The 23032-nt window shown below is 40.7% G+C and overlaps 1 protein-coding gene across 1 annotated transcript; it reads left to right on the top strand.

Moving 5' to 3' along the window:
- The first annotated feature begins 5700 nt into the window (after nt 1-5700).
- On the top strand, nt 5701-22645 carry eva1ba (eva-1 homolog Ba (C. elegans)). The gene is made up of 4 exons (XM_038710883.1): nt 5701-5950; nt 17002-17132; nt 18567-18661; nt 18777-22645. The coding sequence occupies exons 3-4, from the start codon at nt 18595-18597 to the stop codon at nt 19199-19201; spliced, it is 492 nt and encodes a 163-aa protein (XP_038566811.1). The 5' UTR covers nt 5701-5950; nt 17002-17132; nt 18567-18594; the 3' UTR covers nt 19202-22645.
- The last annotated feature ends 387 nt before the right edge of the window (nt 22646-23032 follow it).

The following is a 23032-nucleotide window of genomic DNA, read 5'->3' as shown; positions in this document are numbered from 1 at the left end:
AGTGCAACATTGTTCATGCTTATTTTGGGGTATATACTGCATCTTTTACAGTTCTCTGTAAAAGAAAACCCATCATTATGCCTCATGTGTAAACAGAAGGGGATTTTGGATTTGGTGTTGCTAGGAGTGGTACAGTTGGCAGAAGTAGTCAGAGGTGGAAATAATTATTCATTATCTCGGACAGCAGCTGACCGTTTTTCTCTCCCTCTCTTTCTGAGAAAGTCAGACTGTCAAGTGAATTAATATGACTGGCTGTTAAGGTCCCAAACAACAGGATTATTATCTGAGCTTGTAGAGGAATCCACTACAGGGCTTTACCATTATATCCTCTATATCTAACATATCATATCTTTCGGGGGAAGTTGTTCAGTCACATAGTTTCCACATAAATACTTGCATGAACACAAAGAGCCATTCTTAAATATGCAAAGGAGACGGGTTTGAAAGAGACATTTCAGTTGTGGCCTCCTGCACGGCCTTTGTAATGTTGTTCAGATGTGCATCAGCAATAGAAACATTGTTTAAGTAGAACTCCAGTCCTCTTTTTAATCAACATATGTGCTCATGTAACATTGCATTTATGTTTCACTAAATTTAACAAGACCTCAGACCAAAAACAGCCCTGTGAGCAATGCAAGGGACTTTGTTGGTTGGGGCATGTACCGGCAAGTGATGAAGGACGATCCTGGAAGTCCAGTTTGAGTAACAGATTTTGCGTTAGAAGGCTTGTCAGAAGTTAAAATACTGTAAAATGTTTTTTAAAACTCAGAAAGGAATGTACAACTCTGGAAAGATATCATGACAGGAAACTGTTTGATCTTTTGTCATGACAATTGCAATATAAACTGTTATAGTAGGTGCCATAACTGCAGTCTTTCCTGTTGTTTCCAGTGTTTTTTCTCTTCTATGGTGTCTCTTGTCTTTCTCCCTGTCTATCTCTTTGTGTGTGTTTGTGTGTGTTGTGAGCATGGTGCTCCTCTCATTCTCTCTCTTGACTACCTGAGTACCTGATCCCCACTTCTAGTTCCAAAAATCCAAGATGGCAACAGTATTTTTGCCAATGGAAGCTTCAAAACGGTACTCCACAATCCAATAGGTGACATCACAATGGCTACGTCCACTTCTTTTTTACAGTCTGTTTCTTATCCTACCTCTCTTGAGTCTGTGTGTATATATGGCGTTCTGTTACAAAGTAATCTACCAGGAATGTGCACAGGCACATGTGAACAAGAAAATAATAATGCAGCACAAGAACAGAAGACTGCAGACTAGAGAAATTATTCATCTTCATATGCACAGCAATTGACTCTCATGACAATGAAAGACACTGTCTCCCATTTTGTAAGGAATGTTCATAATTTTAAAGAAATTAAACTTCACTGTTAATAGCACCTAACTTGACACCAAGATCATCACGATAAGCTGAGCAGGAAGAATTTGAGAGGTTCAGCTAAAGTGCTTGGATCCTCATGGCTTTGGGCAACTCACTGTCATGAACTGAGGTGAAAAAGAGAGAGGAGGTAGGGAGGAGGGGAAACTATATAAGCCAGAGAGAGCCACGATGAGTTGCCACAGTGTCGATGTGTTTATGTATGTTAGCTTCTTCGTAACTTTTGCAATTCCTCTGTTCCTCTTCCACTCATTTAATCTCTGTCAACTCATCTGTGTTAAGTGACAGAGTGGGGTGGGGGCGAGGGTAAACACTAGGCCTTATCTTAGCCATCGCGGTGGTTGTACCACTGCCTGCTCTGTGGATGGACTGCCTCTGTGAAACCCTGGACAATTTCCTGTCCAAGGTTTCCCGCCTAATACCAAACAGACCTCTCCTTTCTATTCAGCACACTGCATGGGTATGCTGGAAGTGTATAAATTTTGAAAAAGTCATAGCGAATAAAGTAAATCTTTTCATAAAGTTCATACATAGTGAAACTTGACCCGCACATGGTTGAACATTAGCAAGTTTTAAAAATGTATTTGTTGTAATGCACCATCCTTATTTGACCTCATTTATGGGTGTTTAAACTGCTCCACAATGAATATATTATTATATAGGAGCAATGGTTTGTAGTTATGAGACAGCAGTCGATACAAATGCATCAGAATAAACGTATTGTCCTGTTTGCAACCAAGCTAACAACCTTAAGCAAGCATTTTAACTTGGAAAGCTTTTTTACAGAATTTTTTTCTTTTACTCCATTTTCCTGTGATATTGGGATAATTATCTCAAGATCTCAAGATAACAAATGTTGTTTTCCTGTGATAACGAGATCATTTTCTCGTGAATTACAAAATAGTAATTTAACACAGGGGTCGGCAGGAGCGTTTCTTAATGATAATTAGGATTTATTGTTTATGCATGCAGAGGGAATGGAAAATCACGGCAGGAAGGAGATCAGACGTATGATCACAAAACAAGCCCAGTGCACAGGAGCTCCCTGCTCTGGGATCCCTTCTGTTCCATAAAGAAGCTGCTGGCAGATGCCTCCAATATGCTTTTTTATGGGGGGCACCAAGGCCAAAGACAGAGACATGTGTTTTCATGCACTGGAAAGAGGGTGTGGAGAGTACCTGAAGGTAAAGACCTAGACGACATCCATCTACAGGTTGCCAAGGAAGTTTTAATGAGCAGTTTTTGAATTCCAAAGTATTTATATCTTGACAGGCTTGATGATAACCTACATTAGAAAAAGTAGATGTTTCCCCTCCTCTCTCATTTGCTGTCACTCATTTGATCTGTTTTTCAATGTTACTTTTCCACGAACATTACCACTTGACATATGTTCTTAGCAACATGTGTTTGCAATTTGATATCTCAGTATGTTTTTGATTTAAGAAAGAACAATGCTAATTCTCTCAGGGCGCCCTCCTAGGATATTAATCTCAGTGTTCAGTGTACAGATGAGTCATCTATGGATGTTTTATTCCCTCAGGTTGTACAAGGAAGCAAAGCTTTAATTATTATTTTCCATGTCAATTATCACATTATTGGCTTTCTTGAGTAAAAACATCAATGCTTTCCTCTAAATGGATCTCATTGTGTTTGCACTTTGACAATGTTCTCTACGGCACAAACAAGTGTTTCTTTCTTGATTTTCTTTGCTTTGTGATCTGCCCTGCCAAACTCAGCCTTACATTAGAGGTTTCCATGCACCGTTCATTCACACAGCCTCGCTAGTGTTCAGATCACCAACAAAGACTTCGTGTGGCAATCTTTGGAAAATGAGTGGGTGAGGCAACTCGCTCATGAAACACAAATATTAATTTAAGTTAAAGACAGTAGTTAGCTTTGTTCCTATGAAACCAGTTTGGAGTGTATTGCCTTGCTTCACCCTGGCAGCAAGCTTTGTGAACGAGTGCTATCTTGTTCAATTCCCACCTCTGTCTCCACACAAACACACACACACACACACACATACACCCCCTTCACTGCTAGTTTCATCCTTTCCCACCTGCAGACAGACCCTCCCAGTCATCGGCCATATATCCCTCCCTGTCTCCGCCTCCTAACAGCTTATCATGATATACTGTGTATTTACATTGAACACTTCACTGGCATGCTCAGGTTTGTATGAAAAGGTCCAGGAAAAGTCTGCCTTGAAGGCCATAGGTGCCCTGTAATTAGACCGCTCTCATTTCTCTTTAAGACTCATTTTCACCTCCTCACTTGTATTGAATTTCTTCTTCTTTTCTTCCTTCCTCTGTCTCTCTCCATTCTCTTACCCCTAACTTATCCGCCCTTCTCAGACCAACACAGTGCTGGACTATAAATCAGCTCCAGGACAGGTGGACATCTGCCAGCCATGAGGAGACCCAGGCAGGAATGTGATCACTGATGCAGCTCAGTGAAACCTTTAAATCCTGGCACTAAAGGGACTCAGCTTTTCCCAAAACCCCTGCACCAGCCCCAACGCCTCCTCTTCATTAATTGAGTTGACAGGGAGGGATATTGGAGAGACGTTCTCCGTCTTCCTTTTTGCTTTGTTTGCTTACATCATTTTTTTTTGATGAGGGCATAAGAAAACGCAGAAATTTGAGAAAGAGGCAATGGGAGGATGTTTGATTTGGAGTGATGAACCTGAAAGCCCAATGGGTGCAATATGCAATGCAATTTCAACTGAAGTGGAGCCTCTGCATATGCAGGCTGCTCAGGTTAGTGGGCGAGTTAATGAGTGAAATATGTGGGCTAGAGACCAAGTTGTTCTTTCAAGCCCCAGCAGGGTGTAGCACAATAACAACTCTGCTCTAACGTTGACCCTTTGGAAGAATAAAATGAGCTCTTTATTTCACTGCTCTTAGGTTTTCTTCCCTATTTTGCCATGAATAGTTGGGGTAACGCTAATGAAAAATGTCACTGTACCCTCTCGAGCGTATGGCTTTAATAAAATCTGGTCAAGACGGAGAGTCCACTGCAATAGTATACAGCTCTTGCAGTTGAAGAAGTGTTGGTAGTAAAGCTGTTTGCAAATTATGACTAGCAGGAGTTCAGTGTGTGCTGTGAAGTCAGATGTACGTGACATATCAAACGTTATTGTCAGTGTTCGTCAGTTGTGTGGTCGATCAATGACGCTATCTACCAGAATGTTTTTTTTTCATGTAGGTCGCAGCTGTTAGCAATTAGTATGTCAACTCCTTCAGCATGGGAGTTGACATATTATTGTGATTACATGTTTACCATGTTTTGTGTGAGGCTGCTTTCAGCAAAACCATATAGCCTTCTCATTACAGCTGCAAATTGCAGTTCTGGGAGGTACATGACTCCAGTAATAAATTGCAAATGCTCATAACGTTTCTGAATTAACATTCAAAATGCAAAGTGACATAAAACATAGGAGATTCTTCATCGCATTGTAAGCATCATGGCAGCATAAGACCACTATTGGGGCATATGGCAGTGCATCTGCGACTTCAGATATTCTGGGGAAGCTCTTATGACGCTTTCTGTCAGCACTAGTTTATATTGGCATGAACACTCTTGGAGACTTGATGTTGAATATCTAGTGTATAGTCTCATGAATAATATCACCAGGAGGATAAATATGTTTCCTTACTTTAAAGGATTCTCATTCTGTTTCACTCGTACCCAAGAGAACCAGCAATGTACTATACTTCTGAATGTAGCCTATGAATTATAAAAAGTCCTTGTTAATCAAATATTTTTACACTTTGGCATATACGTTTATTTTTTTTCTTGCCAAGACTTACTCTTACTTACTAGATCAATAAGACTGGAAATAATCTTTTGCTAAGCTAGGCAAACCAGCTGCTGTCTAGCTTCATATTTAGCAAACTGACATAAGACTGGTATAGATGTTCTCATCTAACTCTCCGCAAGAAAGTGAATAAGTCTATTTCCAAAAATGATGAATTATTAGTTTCTTAAACATGAGCTACACAATGTTGTTTCTGTGTTGTTGTTGTTTTCATGTCACACTGGACTGTGCATGGAAAAAACACAAGCTTATTTGCCTAGAGTTGCTTTCTCCCTGTTTCCGTAACAACAAAGGGAAGGCCCCCCCACACACCCACACCACACACAACCACTGCTTTTCTCCCTCCCCTCTTCTCCGAGCTTGCCCTTTTTAGGCTGTTCCTCTTTTTTCCCCATCTGAAAAGAGGGATAGTATGACAGCCTTTCCTGCTTCTTGTGGATTGGAGCCAGGAGAGAGAAAACTCTGTTACTCACTCCGTCTCCAACTTTGAGAGGAAGTTACCACCTCTTCCCCAGACTCTGCACACACTCACGCACACACACGCTCAGGCAGACACACACGCTCTTCAGGACTTGACCACAGCAGCAACAGGGAATCAACAGAAATAGTCAGGGCTGCTTGTAATGCTTTGTTTTTTTCAAAATTTGGAGGGAAAGAAGGCTGAAAGTGAGGCAGTTTGGTTTAAGCTTTCTGTGTGGACTGAAGCATTTTAGAGGAACATTTCTTGTCATCACAGACTGGTAAGTTTGACCATTTATTTCTGTTTATGTACAGTATCATAGAAACCCCAGTGAACCACAGCATTTTTGTAGTCTACTATTAGTCTACTATTAGTGCTATAGTATGTAGCATTATTTAATGCTTTGCATCTGAACTGAAACATTCATTTGGCTGGCTTATTTAGAGGATAGTGTGTTTGGGATAACTTCCATGTGCTAGGAAGTTTTATATCTGGTTTCCATCACAGCAGCTCTTGTAAGTTTTTACTTCACATGAAATATGAGTTCCTTTTGTGATTGTTAAAATTTATTAAGCTGTGGTTAAATTGGACAAAGTGAATGAGATTTCATGACAGCAGAGTAAACACCTTGATAAAGTTATTTTACGCACGATGTTGACTTTACATTAATAACCTCATATCTTATTACAGTATACCACTATGTTTTCTCATTATCAGTCCTGGACCAAGCTAAATATCAACATCCACCCAAGCAGCATCATTGTGAAGTCCTTCTAAATGTGTGTGTTTTCAGCATGTATTTGATGAACCACTGACAAAGAGCACTGATGCACGCAGGACAGGAGAGCTTTCCTGTGCAGCTGCACATTATTGGCTAGCCTTGTAGTGATAAATTAGTTGTCACCTTGCTTCAACCAAAGCAAACATCCTGTCGCTTTTTTGTATTTTTTGTGAGGCCAGATAGAGCAGACATCATATCATCAGAGACAACTGAGGTGAGAGATGTCACAGGATCTCAAAATGAGAAAAAGTATACACATGGTGCATATGGCTCTGTTTCTTTTCAGCTGTTACTCTTTTTTTTAAATTGAGCTCCTAAAAATGTTCATGCAGAACAGCAGCTGACCATATGCTTTAGCTCCCATAGCCCTGTCTGTCCAGCACCTCTTATTAGGGAGAAAGGTGAGGGAGGTGGGAGGTGATGGGTGGAGGCTGGACAGGGTTGGGCTGTTCTCAGGGGTCTCCTTTAATTTACACTATCTGAGTGGGCTGGCAGCACTTTAGCTGTGCCTCCTCCAGTCAATCAGATAACCTTCTATAGAAGTGTGAATGCTTAGTTAAGTAACCCCTTCAAGGCTGGCTGGGAAGAGTTGACTTCTGTATGACCTCTCTGAGCTACTCATGCCAGCAGATTTTCCTTTTCCATAACCCCACTGACTCACTTATCAGTTGACCTGTCTTATCTTTCCTGAGGATGGTTGTTAACTTACTCTATTTACCCAGAAGTCAGAGGTCAGCTTCTGATTTAAACTGCTTGTCCAAAGTCCAAGTGTACCAATCTGTTTGCAGGGGGAGATACAGAAACTTTCAGCCCATACAAAGCTGAGATAAGTCAAGAGAAAAGAACCCCAGGTAGAAAGCTTTACATGATCACAAGAAACACAACCCCTTACACAAGAAGGGGTAAAATGTGTTATTGTTGTTTTTAATGGTTCTCACAATACTGATGAATAAGAAATGTATCCTTAAAACTAGCATGTGATGGTGCCATATCATAGAAACCCCAGAGCAACTCAATAGACAATGAATTTTGCTGATTATCTTTCAAATGAACTTTCATCTATAGCAGTGTTGTCTTTTCTTAAACAAAAAAAATGCATTGTTAACACAAATTAGTCCCAGTGGGTGTTCTCCCAGTCACATGTTTAGAGCAGCTCCTTTAATTTTAGTTTCTCATTTAGTGTATGGCTTAAGGAGAGTGCTATTATATTAAACTAATAATTATCTTGGCCTGTTGTAGACCACAGTAATGACAGCAAGGTAATTTGCAATGAAAGTGTCAGTTCAGCGATTTTGGTCTTAATGTATATACATACAGTATAATGAGTCTCTTATGGTCCAGTAATACTTGGACATGCAGAAAATACAGCATCAAGAGTTCACTGTTGGTTGATTAGGTTTCTGTATTGCAGCCATTGTGCAGAAAGCTAGCTCAGCAGGGAATGTCAAACTGAGTAAATGGAAAAGCTTCAACATACATAAATTTAAAAGTTATGATTTCATGATGCAGCCCTGCAATTACTCCTTTTTTTAAAAAAATTCTTCAAGGCTAGCTGAACACATTTTACTTTAGCTTGACCGTTTGCAAAATTGTATCCCACCAGTGGCTCACTTACACACCCTAGCTGTCTATCTGTACTTTGGTGGTTAAATGATGACATGGAGCCATTATTGTCACCCAGATCAGCTGATCATCAGCTGATCATCACTGATCTCATTCCTTTAACAGAGTGGTTCATTCAAACACTTGGCTTGTTACATCCAGTTGTTACTGCTGTTGATTTACTATAGCTGCTGCCAACTGTCGTTTATCAGCTAATGCCTTCTATGCACTGCAAATTGAAAATGCAAACTAATGTTTTTTGATTGAAGTTGGTTCATTAACATTAACATTCGTTAGTTTACCCAGACAACAATTTATATAACTCACCAGGCGTGGACATAAAAAGAATATCTTGTTTTCGCTTCAGAGCAAAGGGTATTTAATGCACCATTTCCATCATGTAGCAGTTGGGATTGATGAATGCCTTTTCTAAGACATAATAAATATACAGTAATATTGTCATCAGATTGGAGATAATATATTTTGTTAAAGATTTACACAATGCACCTTAACAGTTGTTCTCTTTGATGATGTGGTCCTGTTAATAAACTCTTTGTTCAAATACAGTATGAATGGCAAGATTATGAATAGATCTAATTACAGATGTAAATGACAAGAACTTGTGCTCTGCCTACCGCAATTCAAATATCCCTAACATCAAGCAACCAAGAGGATCTTTTAGAGTAATAGAGAAAGGAGTTTGATGAATAATGTGTCTTAGAAACTGTATTTAGCAAAGCTCCCCTCAACCACTGATGTCTTACAGGGCTCAGGGCTTATTGCTTTCCAGTTTGAGCTTCACTGGTCCAGACACTCCCCTGTTTAGGCTCGGGCAGATATTTGAAATGCTAAGTCCAGTGGGTTTGCCTTAGCTTGCACTCCTATCTTGGACACACACACGCAAGCATGCGCGCACACACACACACGTAAGCAGACACACATATACCAAAAGTGGCACACAGAAACCGAAACACACACAAAAAAAGCACTTGAACTTAAACAGAAGTGGTTGGTGGCTGTTTATTTTATTTAAAGAGGTGGTATTATGCTCATTTTCAGGTTCAAAATCTTAATTAGGGGTTGTACCAGAACAGGTTTACATGGTTTAATTTTCAAAATACGCCATATTTTTCTCATACTGCACATTGCTGCAGCTCCTCTTTTCACCCTGTGTGTTGTACACTCCGCTCTTGAGCTACAGAGTGATGCATCTTACTTGTACAAAATCTTTGCTGGGAGTTGCACATGCGCAGTTCCCATGTAAGGACTACTAGCCAATCAGAAATTAGGACTAAACGTTGAACTGTTGCCGGTGTTTTGACGATCTGTGCTGCCTTGCCGAAAAATGCTACCATAGCGCAAATAGATAGACTCGATTCTACTCGGCCCTGCTCCGTTTTCCATTGCAGATACAACCCAGAGATAGTACGTAGCTTGTCATAGCAACGCCACACACAACTGCTGCGACGTAATGTTCAATGAGACACACACACCAACTCTGATCTACGGTTAAAATGTTTCAATATTACTCAGAATGTAAAGACAGATAAGCGGTATGAAAACCTTCCAGCTGTGTTTTCCTCTGCCGTTGTTGCTGCAGTGGTCTGTGTGACGGGGGGAGCAGAGGGCTCTGTGAGCGGGCGGCTGGCCGGCATCACACGCTCCTCCCGCGGGTTGGCACAGGCTTCCCCCGCAGCCACTTGCGGAGCTCCTCAACTCCGAAAATATTCAAGCACATTTTTGTTCTGCCATCACTTCTCTTAAAACTGTCAATATTTGAAATCTACACAGCTGATTTCTCACCTCAAAACTTCTCAGAAGTGGATTTAGTGATGAAATTCCATACAGAAACTGTAAAACTTCCTGTTGCTGGCCTCTGTCTGGTTCATGCAATGATGATGCAGTAAATATTCTCTCTTACCAATCAGCAGTCTGTCATGTTTTCACGTTACATTTTAGTATCCCTCAGCTCACTTGGAACCTCGACGGAGGTGAGGTGATACAAAAAAAAGTACCTGGAAGCAGGTACAGGTGCAACATTCCTACAATGGAAACCCAAACAAAGGCGAGTCGAGCCAAAGGGCCTCCGCTCAGACTAGCTTGGTTTGAGGGCGTGCCTGACCCCGCTGTTTTCAAGAGGTTCAGAGCAGAGCTTTCTGTGGGAGATGGGAACTCCCTTTGGCCTGGACTTTGGTCTTTTCCACTTTGCAAACCTGTTACATGCACAAAAAAAGAAAAAAAACTCAATAAAGGAGAGGGGAAAAGCCAAAAAGCATAATACAACCTCTTTAAACTGCATGTGAACAGGATGCAACAGACTAGAGACCCCGTGTATTTGGTACATTTGGTGTTTAAATCTATTAGCAAAATAGAGTTGAGCCAAGATTTGTAAGTCACAGTCTTTAAGCAGTATTAAGTAGACAGTCAGAAAAAAATGTTTATAGGATGATTTAATCCCCTAGAGGATCAGAACCAATGACAAAATAGCACAGAGATGCTCTTTCTAGACTGTCCTTTTGTTTGGTAACAAAATCTCTCCAACCCCTCCAAGCTAACAACCGTCACATTTATTTCCTTCGCCACAAAAACCAAATGACAAAGCATTTATTTTATCTCTACATCCTAGGTGAAAAGGAACTTTTCAGTAGATGTTTTTGTTTGATCTGCTACGAGGAGCTAATTTACTAATTTCTATCAGAAAAAATTATGATACCACTGTAATGGCTGATGACAATACCGCTGATGTTTTTATAATTACTACTGATTGCTAATAGAGGTCAGTAGAAGCCATATAGGCTTGTCAAATGCTCTTTAAGTAGCTGAAAACAAGCACCAGCCTTCACAATTACAACACAAACACAGATCCTATCACAGCAACATTTCTGAACCTCCTAAATCTTGTGCAACCACACCATGCTCATGAGCAGTATAGAGTAAATCCTACAGACCCAATCATATACAGAGCAAACACATGTTTTGTGTCAGAGTAATCCTTAGGGTCAGTGTAATTGAAACAGTATGTGGTGTTGGCCTGTTTCTGGATGGTGGCCCAGATCGATGAAAAGGGTGAGATCATGGCTATATTTTTGGAGCTCTGAGTTTAGGATGATCTAAAGCCCACTGAGATTAGTAGAATCACACAGGAATGTTCATATGAATCAATCTTAACTCAGAGGAACATACACAGACAACCAGTTACTGTCAACACACCGACACATACTGTACACACACAAATAAAGTAAACACACACACAGCTGTGGTACCAATGTGGCTTCCTACTGCCATGAGCGCTGCCTGATTTGCCTGATTGGTGAAGATGGGACACTGGATATCTCCTCTTGATTTACATAGTAAAGCATTCTGACTCTGCCTCACATCAGGAACCCATCCTGGTGCTATTAACCACTTGCCCTAACCCCCATTTCAGTCCCCTATCCCTCTATTATCCTCCCATTACCTGCCATAGCCCTCAAGATATATGCTCTTTGCAGGACAAGCAGCGCACTGTGGTTCACTCTTTGTGACATGAGGATACACAAGGATTCACCGGGGCAATGGTTGCAGTTACTCTGAGCCAAGCTTCCGTCACGCTGGCATACTGAGTCATGTTGAATTTTGAGCACTGCCCTTGGTGAAAAGTGCAGTGTTCAAAGTCAAATAATAAATGTCTGACATTGACTGACTGGTTTGATTCTGTTTACTCCTGGAACAGTTTTATTAAGTCCATGTATAAAGCCAAATCATCAACACATGAACTAACAAAGCTTACTTTCAGCTCTATATCAACCATGAAACCATTTTCAAGTTTGGATATGAACCAATCATCTAATGAAATGAAATGTCAAGGTTTGAATATTTCACAAATATCACAGGTTGCGATAAATTTATTTCCAGTTAAGACCCTCTCAAAAGGAAACTTAAGATAAGTTGGGCTAACTTCATTGGAGCTGCTGTGTGTCTCTGCTTCTTGCTGTACAATATAGTTCAGACTAGTGTCTAATGTAATTTAACATGTGTGTGTTTGTTTTTGTGTTTGTTTTTACCTACTGAGAGTGTGAGGTGGGTGGGTTTATCACATCAGGATAATTTAGTCTCCTAAATTAAAGGCCAATATGTGCTGTCTCCGAAGTGCCTTTTGAAAGCGATGAAAAGCTTCTTTCAGGTATTGACGAAACAGCCATTCAATTGTTCTGGAGCTTTCAACAGTATCACACAGTCTTCCTCAGCAGATGTAGTTTCCTCAGTTGTCATGATATTGTAGATCACCAAAAACTTTTTATGATGATTCTGAGCATCTCTAGGACTCTATGTCCTTGTTATGCATGACAACTAAGGCTTAAAGTTCATTGTTGACCTCGGAAACAGCAGAAGTCTAACCGGAATCTGGAATATGAAAGAAAAAAATGGTGTGTGTCTTAACAACAAAGCCACCAAGACGGCCCAAACAGATATGACAGTGGCACAGCTGGAATTCACGACGCACCAGGAGAAGTGCTACCTGTGTGCTAATTACAAGTGCAGTAGCCTATTGTATTTTCTGTGTGGCCTGTTTTACTCTCCAAGTACCTAATCATCTCCCTCTAACTTATGGATGTTTAGCTTCTGATGCCGTCTTTGAGTGCAGTCATTCTAACCTGGCTCTTTTTTCATAGTGTCCGAGGTGCCATCAGACCCGCATGTGGTTGTTTCAAAATGATCATCATATTCTCAGTGACATACTGTATCTCAGTGTTCCAGCATATAAGCAGAGTAAAACCAGCTAAAAAACTTTTTGCAAATACTCTCTGAACCAGGTCTGCTCAAGGTCAACCTCACCTGGTGCTCCACGTCTGTCATGATGGCAACCCCATGTCCTGTTCCAAAAGCAACAGTTTCCTTCTCAGTCAGAATCTCTCGCAGGCCTACATAAGGGGGAAGCAGCACCAACAGTTTGAACAGAAACAAAAGATATTCATGTCAAGAGGAACTGAGAAGCAATGCACTCATAATTGTCCTTTGCAACCTTCTTGGATGTAAAGAATGAAATTACCTTCACCCTGTGGACCTTCATAAACGCTTTCACAGACATTGTAAAAAGAAATGTTGGTTTGGACAATGTTCCTATTTACCGAGTGGAAAGTAATCTACCTCTGCTGTTTTGGAGAGAGCTTGACATTCCATCATGTTTTAGTACTTGGAGACCATTTTCTGGCTTGATTACAGGTGTTTGATAAACGGCTTTAGAGACATCCAGCAGTCACTTTTGTGATACAGTTTCAGATTTGTTGGCAGTTTGAGGGTTGTTGTGAACGTTTCATCAGCTAATTGAAAGAGTTTCTTCATGAGTAAGAGAATAACTGAGTCAAGACTGAGCTTTGATTCAGTATATTTATTTAGGGGGAACATGCAGAGTTTCAGAATGTGCTCTGCAAGTTGAAAATAATGTATAAATTACCCAGATTGGTTTGTTTGATGCTGTGCATCATTAAGTCCAGACTTTTATTTCAGTAGCAGCCACAGAATCAAAGCAGGGACATTTTAATGAACATAATCAAGAGCAAAGATGTTGTAAATTCTATTGGCAACTACCGTGATCTTCCTAACTAGAGAGAGCCTGTACATTTGAAAACAATGAAATATGATTTCAAATGAATTCAAATCTGGCAATTTTCTTCTGTGAAGCTTCATCCCAGTGAAACCACGGAAAGGCCGGTGCACCAGGAATTGTTGCGGCTGCACAGAAATCCGAGGTATTAAAATTATTTCTTTCCCTCTGTGGTTCGGCGTGTGTCATTACAATGAGGAAATAACACTGACTCGCTCCCTTGTGTAATCTGACCTTTTCATCTTCTATGTATAAATCAAATGTGGCTTGACTCCCTGCATAAATTCCACTGAAGGGTCATGACTTTGATTTCTTCATTGTGGAAGAGGAGTGTTGTGGTTGGATGGTTTATGAAACAAGTATTAGTGGTGTATCTAGGGAAAAGTGCTTCCATTCTGTGACAAACATTTGCTTTGGAGGTCTGCCCCTGTTAGGAGGCAGCTGATAAATCACCCAGTTGACATCTGCGTACAGCAGACAGCTCAGTCATTCTGTCTTAAGATACTTATTTTAGACAATAGGGATGATGCTGAAGGAAGGCTTTGACATTGCGGTTGTACCCGCGGAAACGGACAAACCTTGTGGGAAGGAAGGGCCATTGTGGTTATCTCCAAGTGGATGACTAAAATATCACACTACATGATAGTTTTTCTTCCAGTCAGTTACTGCATCCAAATAAAAGCAAGCACTGCTCAGTCACAAATAGAATTTGACCTCTTCTCAGGCCACAACACCACACCATACTGTGTTTGTGCTGGCTTCAGTCTGAGGACATTTTCTGCTGTGACCCTACATAAATAATTCATTGCTGACTGACAGATTTTGGGAAGAATTAGCTAAGCTAGTTGCAGCCTTTATCGTTTGTTACTGAGATTATATGTTGCTTTGATTTAATATGAGATGTAGACTTGTGTTTCCCACACAGCTAGAGCCATATCCGGATGGGTTAAGTGATTATTCAATAGTCAGCAGTTTGTCAAGGACTCAGAATAGGGATGCCTGAGTGTTTGACCTCAGGAAATGAGGCCAGGAAAGAGCAAATGATAAGCTAGCAGGGACAAAAGATAGGACTACACATTAATGTCAAAGGAGCTCAGATGTGCCTCAAAGACATGTGTTGCCACAGGTTGGGCCAGATCATTGGATAATTACAATTTAGCTAACACTATAACTATATGGTGTCCTGATTCTGAGATATTCTCATATCTATGGCAGAGCAGTTGGTGTGAATTCTCCCTCCAGTCAGCACTCCCCAAAAATTGCAGTTTGTGAGGAGTGTGAGAAGTGTAAAGCTTTGGTTTGTTTGTTTGTTAGATTGTTTTATTTGTCCTAGTCAGTCATTTGGAGTTTGTTCGTTTGTGAAAGCTTTTTTGAATCAAAAGTTCAGTTTGTAAGTTTTAGTGGCATCTAGTGGTGAGGGTTGCAAATCGCAACCGTCAGCTCACTCACCACTCACCCCTCCCTTTGCAAGCACGTAGGAGAAGCTAAGAAAACATAGTTATGTATATTTTATTGCATTTTTGTCAATAGATCCTCCTAAATATTACATACTGAACCTTTAAGCTGTCGTGGTTAATATTTGATTTCGTCAGGAGCCATAATTTGATGGTCTGTTGTTTTTATTCATAATATTTACCAGGCAATTGATCATGTAACTTACGTTTGAGTAAAACATGACTCTTATGTCATAATGAAGGTCCTCTTTTTAAGGATGTAGGGTAAGGTAACATCTGCAATAGAAAAGCAAATTGGGTCACATGGAGAAAATGACTGAAAGCTGAGTCATGGGATAGTACATACCTGGTGAAGAGAAGGTCTGTTAATAATTTCCTTCTGGGAGTAAAACAAAAACACAACAAAACAACAGGGCAGAATAATTAGTGTTTAGATACGCTTTAAACAGGTCTCCAGTTGTCATTAACCACCAGTTACATGTGCCTGTGTCCTGATGAAGCTTAGGTTTGCTGCATTCCAGTGTGAGACGAGGCCAGTTTCTGTATTGTATGTGTCAAATCATTAACTTTGACCTTGGCTTGAAGAACGGTTTTAGTCATTCGAGCCGTTTTGTTACCCTTGAGACAAAAACAAAATATCACATTGAAAGCCCGTGTTCTTCAGCTCTGCTTGGATAGTGATGAATAGATTCCATTAGTAGGATGGGGATAAGGCTCTGTGGGAGGGAGGAGATGAACTTGTTCATAATTGAAAAGAAAGGAAGGAAGCTCGACAGGAAGACAACGCGTAGGTCCATCCCTATGGTGCACTGCACGAACAAAAGGCACATCGTCTCGCTCCCGTGGGGACCGAGGGGGTGGCCTGGAAAGCATGTTGCCATAGTGACTGCTCACTGTCACTTAGCCCCCGAGCGCTGTCTCAGTCAGGCGCTCTGTAGTGTACATAGGATCTGCCAAGAGTCAGCAAGATCAAAATCTGCCCTGGAAAGCACAGAGGCTCTGCTAAACCAACTATAGCTGGCAGAGGAGCTTTTTCCTAAACAGGGCTAGAAGTTTCACAGCGCAGCATTTTTCACAGCTGCTAAGTTTATATTACACTCAGAAAATGTAAGCTGTAAGCTAGGCTAACTAGCTTGAAAAATGAAGAAGACATTTCTTTTTATTCATGTTATTTCAACAAATGATGGGTCACTCAGTGCTGTGTTTGTTACACATTAATATACAGTTCAGTTTAGCTAGCGTTAACTGTCTCTTGATTTGTAATGGGCCCAGACTGTTAAGCTGCAGCAACGAGGAGTCTTATAACCCCAGCACTGATTTGAATCACGATACGGACTAACTAGCGTACAAGAGTTCATTTCACTGAAGTAAAAGCTAACAATGTTGGTCACACAGCTGGTTTACTGCCTTTGTGTCTGTTGGTACTGAAGTGATAATACAAGTTCCTGCCCACATATATCTTGCACCAATAAAATTACAGTAAACACATTGTCAGCCAAAAATTCAAGACCCATGGAAAACAAAATAAAAATGTATTTTTTTGGTGATACAGTTTTCCCAATACCAGTCAAAAGTGTGTATTTTAGTTTCTTACTAAAAATACATTTAACTTCAATTCCACTTTTAAGATATTATTTGCTTTTTCATACTGCAATACATAGCCTGGACATTCCTGTGTTTTTGCAGTCTCTGTGCATCTTACCCTAAGATTTTACCCTGTGTGGGCACAAGACAGCACAGTTCAACCACGGAAAACTGAAAAGCCTGCCTCTAGTCTGTTGCTGGACCGTGTATCCTGCAATAGGCCTGTCGTTGTTTGCATTGCAGACGCCTCAGTGAGTTTGGATCTAATGTAGCTTGACGTCTGTTTGCGTGTGTGTCTGTGTGTGTGTTTGCTCTTGTCTGTTTAGCCTGAGGACCAAAGATCACAGGCCCCGATCCAACAGCAAGGGAGAAAAAGAGAGATCATTTTGCATCCATTCTGCAACTTCTCATTAAACGATGAACTGGGACTGAGACAGTGCTACAGTTTTTTTTTGTGGTAAGTTTTATACTTTATCTGTACTCCACTGTTTGTTTACTTCTACAGGAGAATGTTTGCTGTGTTTTAAAGTCTATTAGTGGGCCACATTACATATGGTTTACACATGTGTGGTTTTATGCTTGAATTTTAATTAAAGTTGGATCAACAAATAAGTACAAATGCTGCATAAATCACTGAGGTATTCACATCATGGCATTGAGGTTATCAGTGGGTACAATTTAGAGGTAAATGCAAACACAAACAATGTGGTTTGTGCAATTTGAGGACATCCATATGATCCATGTGTAGGCACGATGACATGTGGTTCGACTTAGAGAGCAGTGCACACAGGTTAGAGTGGGACGGCTTCAGATTTCGTCATCATTTCACATGAATGGAATGTTTTTTCCACAGCCAGCCACAACACAAAGCACATGTTAAAGGAGAATGGCGCTAACATTAGTTGGAAGTCTTAAAGGCTTCTCCTTTTATTTTGAACTGGTCTCTCCTCTGTTGCCATGAACACTCTTATGTGTGAACACCATGATGTCATCAAGCCAGGAAGGTTAACAAAGTGAAGGAGAACAGCCAAAGTCAGCAGAAAAGGTGCAGCAGGGTGGAAGAAGAGGGTAGCCATGTATGGGTAACAGAGGAAATGCAGAAAGACCCAGCAGCACAACATGACCCTGGTTTGGTTTTCATGCAGGCAAATCCAATAACTGTGAGAAGCAGGCATGTTTCTCCCGAAGACAAAAGCTACTGAGTGAGGTGGTAGCATGGAGGTAACACAGAGGACATCGAGGATATAGATAATTGTTGAAAACAAAAACCAGACTGCAAAGGAGAATGAACACGGTCTGTTCTTGTATGCCACAGGTTTTACCTTAAGAGGACTTCCTTGGGAGTGTTAGGAGTCATGACTGCACACAGGAATGGTTAAAAATACAATAAAAGCTCCTTAGACTGACAGGATTTCAGGAGGACAATGAAGCAAAACAATATAAATAAGTTAACCTTACACAGTTCTTCTCCTCTGAGCTTCACAATTTGATCTAGGAGTCTCATCAGGGAGGAAGGAGTCCTTTGCGCCCACTGAGGAAACTGACTCTTGACCTTTTTTATAGAGGGCTCTCATGGTTCAGAGAGAATAGCTGAGGCAGAGTGGCATGTGCCCAATGTGTTATGATCCCAGTTGAAGCCAGTACTTTGGGAGGACATAGAGGAGCTTTTGTTTTACACTTGTTGGAGGCCTCATCCCACCTACCCTAAGGCATATGAAGATGTATGGTGGTCAGTGGGTTCAACATCCAGGCGCTGCACAGAATGGGACATTGGAGGAAGGGTTTAGAGACTTTTAGCACCTGGAAGAGCATTTACAAAATATGGTGTCTAGTTGCATTGTACATTAAAGTCAGATTAAATATGGTGCATCACGTGTTTGTTGTTTTTCAGGTGTACAGAAAACAAAGTCAAGATCACCATGGACGTGAAAAAAAAAGAAATGGACCTCCTGAGCAACAGCATAGCTGCATATGCACACATCAAAGGTAGGTCACGTCGCAGACAGTACCTATGTCCTCCGGTGTTAGTTATCTCTATCCAAAAACTGAAGTAACAACATTTTACTTTATCTGATGTTGTTCATTTTTGTTATTTCCTTAGCAAACCCAGAGAGCTTTGGCCTTTACTTTGTGCTTGGAGTTTGTTTCGGCCTGGTGCTGACACTCTGCCTCTTGGTCATTCGCATCTCCTGCAAGACGAGGACCAACATCGTCCCCTCCACACCTGAGAAAAAACAATTAAAGGACAACAGTGAGGATGACGAGGAGAGCGAGGATGACGAAGAAGAAGATGGGGACGATGTAGATGCAACTGTCCCTGTGTCCAGCACAGAAGTTGCTGTTGGTAATCATACCAGCCAATCAGATGGGACACTTAGTGTGAATGTGTTTACTTCAGCTGAGGAGCTGGAACGGGCACAGCGACTGGAGGAGAGGGAGCGCATCATACGTGAGATCTGGAGGAATGGCCAGCCTGACATCCTGGGGTCGGGAACAGGGACTATTGGACGAGTGCATTACTACTAAGAAACATGAGGCTTCAAGGGAAACACTGTGAGCTCTGTGAAGGACTGACATAGACCTTTGGGTGGGCCTGATGTCCCTGAAGCCTGTGAGACTTGAAATCCTGTGTTAGATACAATGCAACATCAAGGAAATAAGACCATGGAAGAACAGTGATTTGCCAATAACTGACACTGACCGAGGTGAACTATGTGATATTGCACTTCCTATGTAGCAATGTTATTTTTCAAAGTGAAATTAAACCAATAGGTGTCTAAAAGAATGATTAATCTGTATGGAAAAGATGCAATATGAATGTGGGTGCTGATGGACACTTGAAGTAATCTGTTTAAAATGTATCGCGCTTGATGACAAAAATGCACACAACAACTAGGTTTATACATGTAATGAAAGTGTATGAACTGTATGCTGCAATGAAGATTATTTGTTAGCAGTGACGACAATTCTCCTCTAGACTGGTGGGTTTGTGGGGAAAACTCAAAACAGCTCTTAAAATTCCTCCAAGAAAACACTCTCATGAATACTGTCAAAGAAAATTACATTGTTTAAACAAGCATATCAATCAATTTTAGGGTTCAGATTCCACAGACAGTGTAATGTAAAGACAATTAAAATTGGAGTCTTTAATTTAAGAGTATGTTCATTAACCGTCTGTGTTTTCAGGGATAATTCCACCAAAGGAAATGGCAGAATTAAAGTATTAAGCCGAAATAATTAACTGTTGTTTCTCTTCATAGTGCTCAGATAACAAAACAAAAAATATACAACAGAGCTCATTCTCTGTGTAGCTATGGGCCATGGATTTATAAGATAAAGAGAGAGGGCCTACATTTGCAACATTTCCAGATTAATGAAAAAGGTCATTCTTCTTTGTCATTTATTTCTGCTCAATAACGTATGTGCCTTAAAAGTTTTGCAATTTTAAATAATCTTTCTGGGAACTTTAAAACAGCTGCATTTGACAATTTTTTTTTTGAGGATCTGGTGGAGTCAGACATATGGTTGTAAAAGGATCAAAGATATTCCAATACCAAAGAGAATGGGACTTGAACCTGGACCTGAAATTAATTTCCTTTCCTTTTTGAACGGAAAAATTTGAAAATGGAGGAAAGTCTGAAAGCTAGTAGCCTACAGGCAGACGAATCAGGTGTTACAGGTGTGACACCAAAATCTGTGACCTATCAGATTCTGTGACTACACCCAAACGACGATTATTTCCTAACCATAACCATGTACTTTTGGTGCCTAAACCCAACCAAACTGCAACCGCTTCACATCGTCAACAAAGCCTCTGGTGCTTTCCATTTGGGTCACACAGTCTGATAGGTTACACATTTTGGTGTCACACCTGTAACACCTGCTGTAAACATGGTCTATATCAAGCGCACCCTTTGTATAAAGGCGGTCCATTTAACCTGTCAACACCTGCTCACTCGTTTACTGCATACTGCCGCTCCTGTAGCCCAATTCAGTTACGGTTAGGTTTTATCGATAAAAATAAAATGCGTATATTTGCGCTATATGGCGCTGGTCATACAGCTGTACACGCACAGCACACTTCAAGCAGGAAGCCTTGCGTTTTCCTTCACTTGCTGACAACTTCGGATCGCCGCAGCGCCTCACTGCTTCCCCTCAACAACCAACAACTGATTGATTGATTGCCATAACATTTTGTACATTCATGCTAAATGTGTAATGCTGCAGACTTTGGTGTTCCCCAGACGTTCTTTCCTGTGCCACCATGAGGTTGACATTTTTGCTTTTTAGTGAAATATCTTGACATCCAGTGGGTTGCCACTTACAGATTCCCAGAAAATACATTTGAATGACTTTTCATCTGGCACCAAATAAATTCTTCACTTATCCACTAAAATATCTCAAGATCAAGCCTACTAGATGGATTGGCACAGACATTTCCGTTTCCCAGAGGATGTATCGCAGTGACTCCAGCGAACCCCCTGACTTTTCCTAACTTTTAGCCTGTGGCTCTCAGACAATGTATCCTAAATATGTTTTAATTTTTAGGTCTAAGTGAAATGTCTTGAAAGATATTGGATGAATTTCCTTAAAATGTGGCACATATATTCACGTTCCCCACAGAATAAAATGCGGTAACTTTAGTGAGCCCCAGACTTTTAATCTAATGCCGCCATCGTGTCACAATTTAGATTTTTTAAATACTCTAGTTTGAATATCTGCAAAACTACAGTCCCATCAGCCTCAGCTGTACTTTGAGTTTTGTGCTAAATGGCAAATGTTAGCATACATTCTACTCTAAGATAGATGAACATAGTTAATATTGCAAAACATCAGGATAAACTTTGACATTGTGAGGGTGTTTGGTTGCTAACATTAGCATTTAGCTCAAAGCACTGTTCAAAGTATAGAGTGACTAGCATTACTATTAACTTTAAGCCACGTCAAGGTGTCTCTCTGTTGACCCTGCTATCTCTTTGGCATGTCTTGGAGTCTGTTCTGCTACTAATTTATGATCTCATGATGTTATTTGTCAGCTGACTGAATTTGCTCATGCTATTCATTCTGTATGTTGGCTGCTAATTTCTTTTCGTATACTGCTAAAATTAGTTGGCTGTTCATTTCTGCTCTTATGCTTTTCATAAGTGTGCTGGTTGCCAATTTGTGCTCTTATGCTGTGGATTACTATGTGTATTATTTGCATTGGTAGTAAGTGTGAATAACAGAAATTCTTCCCTGTTGCTGCTGAGCTCATTTTTCCGTTTGGCATGTGCATTACGATGTTTTGATTCTTTTTACTGGGACCTAATTGGTTTTGTGCCATATTTCCCTCTGTGTTGTTGACATTGTTTTGCATTTGGGCTTCTGGCATATAAACAAGACTGTTGTTCTGCACACAGTTAAAGAAATGATTCAAATGGCTTTATGTCACAGCTTGCTTTACTGTTCTTCTTCTGTACTGTTGCTTCTATAGTTACGTCTACACTCAGCTGCCATCATTGCACTGATGGCATTCTGCTGCTTATCACTGCTACATGGCATTATATAAAAGCCATCTCTGTTTGCCCTGATTAGAGGTGCTATGTTTAGGAATGGTCACACGAGAACCAGTCCCGACCCACGCAAAGCCTGTGCTCACTAGATAGTATATTTCCTCCGTTGTCTGTGGTGCTTTGCAGGAGAATGACCCACACATAGTAGATTCCACATAATAGCTAGTGTAAGCCTCTGTATTTAATGTGGTGTATTCACATAATAAATCTGTTCCTCATGAGTTGGCTGAATGAAATGTTGTTTGGTTGCCAATAAAGACTTACAGAACATTGAATTGCCCACCCTGGGTGAATGTTTGTACTGGACATTATTACAAGTCAATTTTTAGTGGTTTGGTGATTTACAGTTTATGAACGCAATGATTCTTGGCATGTCAATAAAGCCATACAAAAGGGAAAATAAACTAAACACTCATCGGTTTATGGTACGTGTCTACATTCTTTCTGTTGGCCAACCTGGAGCCAGAATCTTTAACCTTACATTCTTGTGCTGTGAGGCTGGTGTAGCGTTGCTTGGAGCAAGGTCTTGGTTGGAGATGGAAGCACGCCAAGAACTTCCGCTGGAGTTGTCCTCAAAGTACAAACTGGGAGGAGAAGACCGGCTTCAGGTTTGCCTTGGGGCCTGCTCTGTTTTCAGATGGAGCCCACAATGAAGTCTTCTCTGTTGAGGTCTTGGAAAAAGCCTTTTATGTGGTCATGGGCTTTCAGAAATCAGTGGCGTTGATGGTGTGGACTCTTTGAAGTAGCTATGTATAAACTTCTTGCGAATGGCGTCTACCTCCAAGTATATGACCCAAAATATCTT

This window comes from Micropterus salmoides, unplaced genomic scaffold (assembly GCF_014851395.1).
Source record: "Micropterus salmoides isolate LMB-PRFRI ecotype aquatic unplaced genomic scaffold, ASM1485139v1 Ms_hic_scaffold_11, whole genome shotgun sequence".
In the NCBI taxonomy this organism is placed as follows: domain Eukaryota; kingdom Metazoa; phylum Chordata; class Actinopteri; order Centrarchiformes; family Centrarchidae; genus Micropterus; species Micropterus salmoides.
Note: the sequence above shows the minus strand (reverse complement) of the source record. Positions and strands in the feature narration are given on the sequence as shown.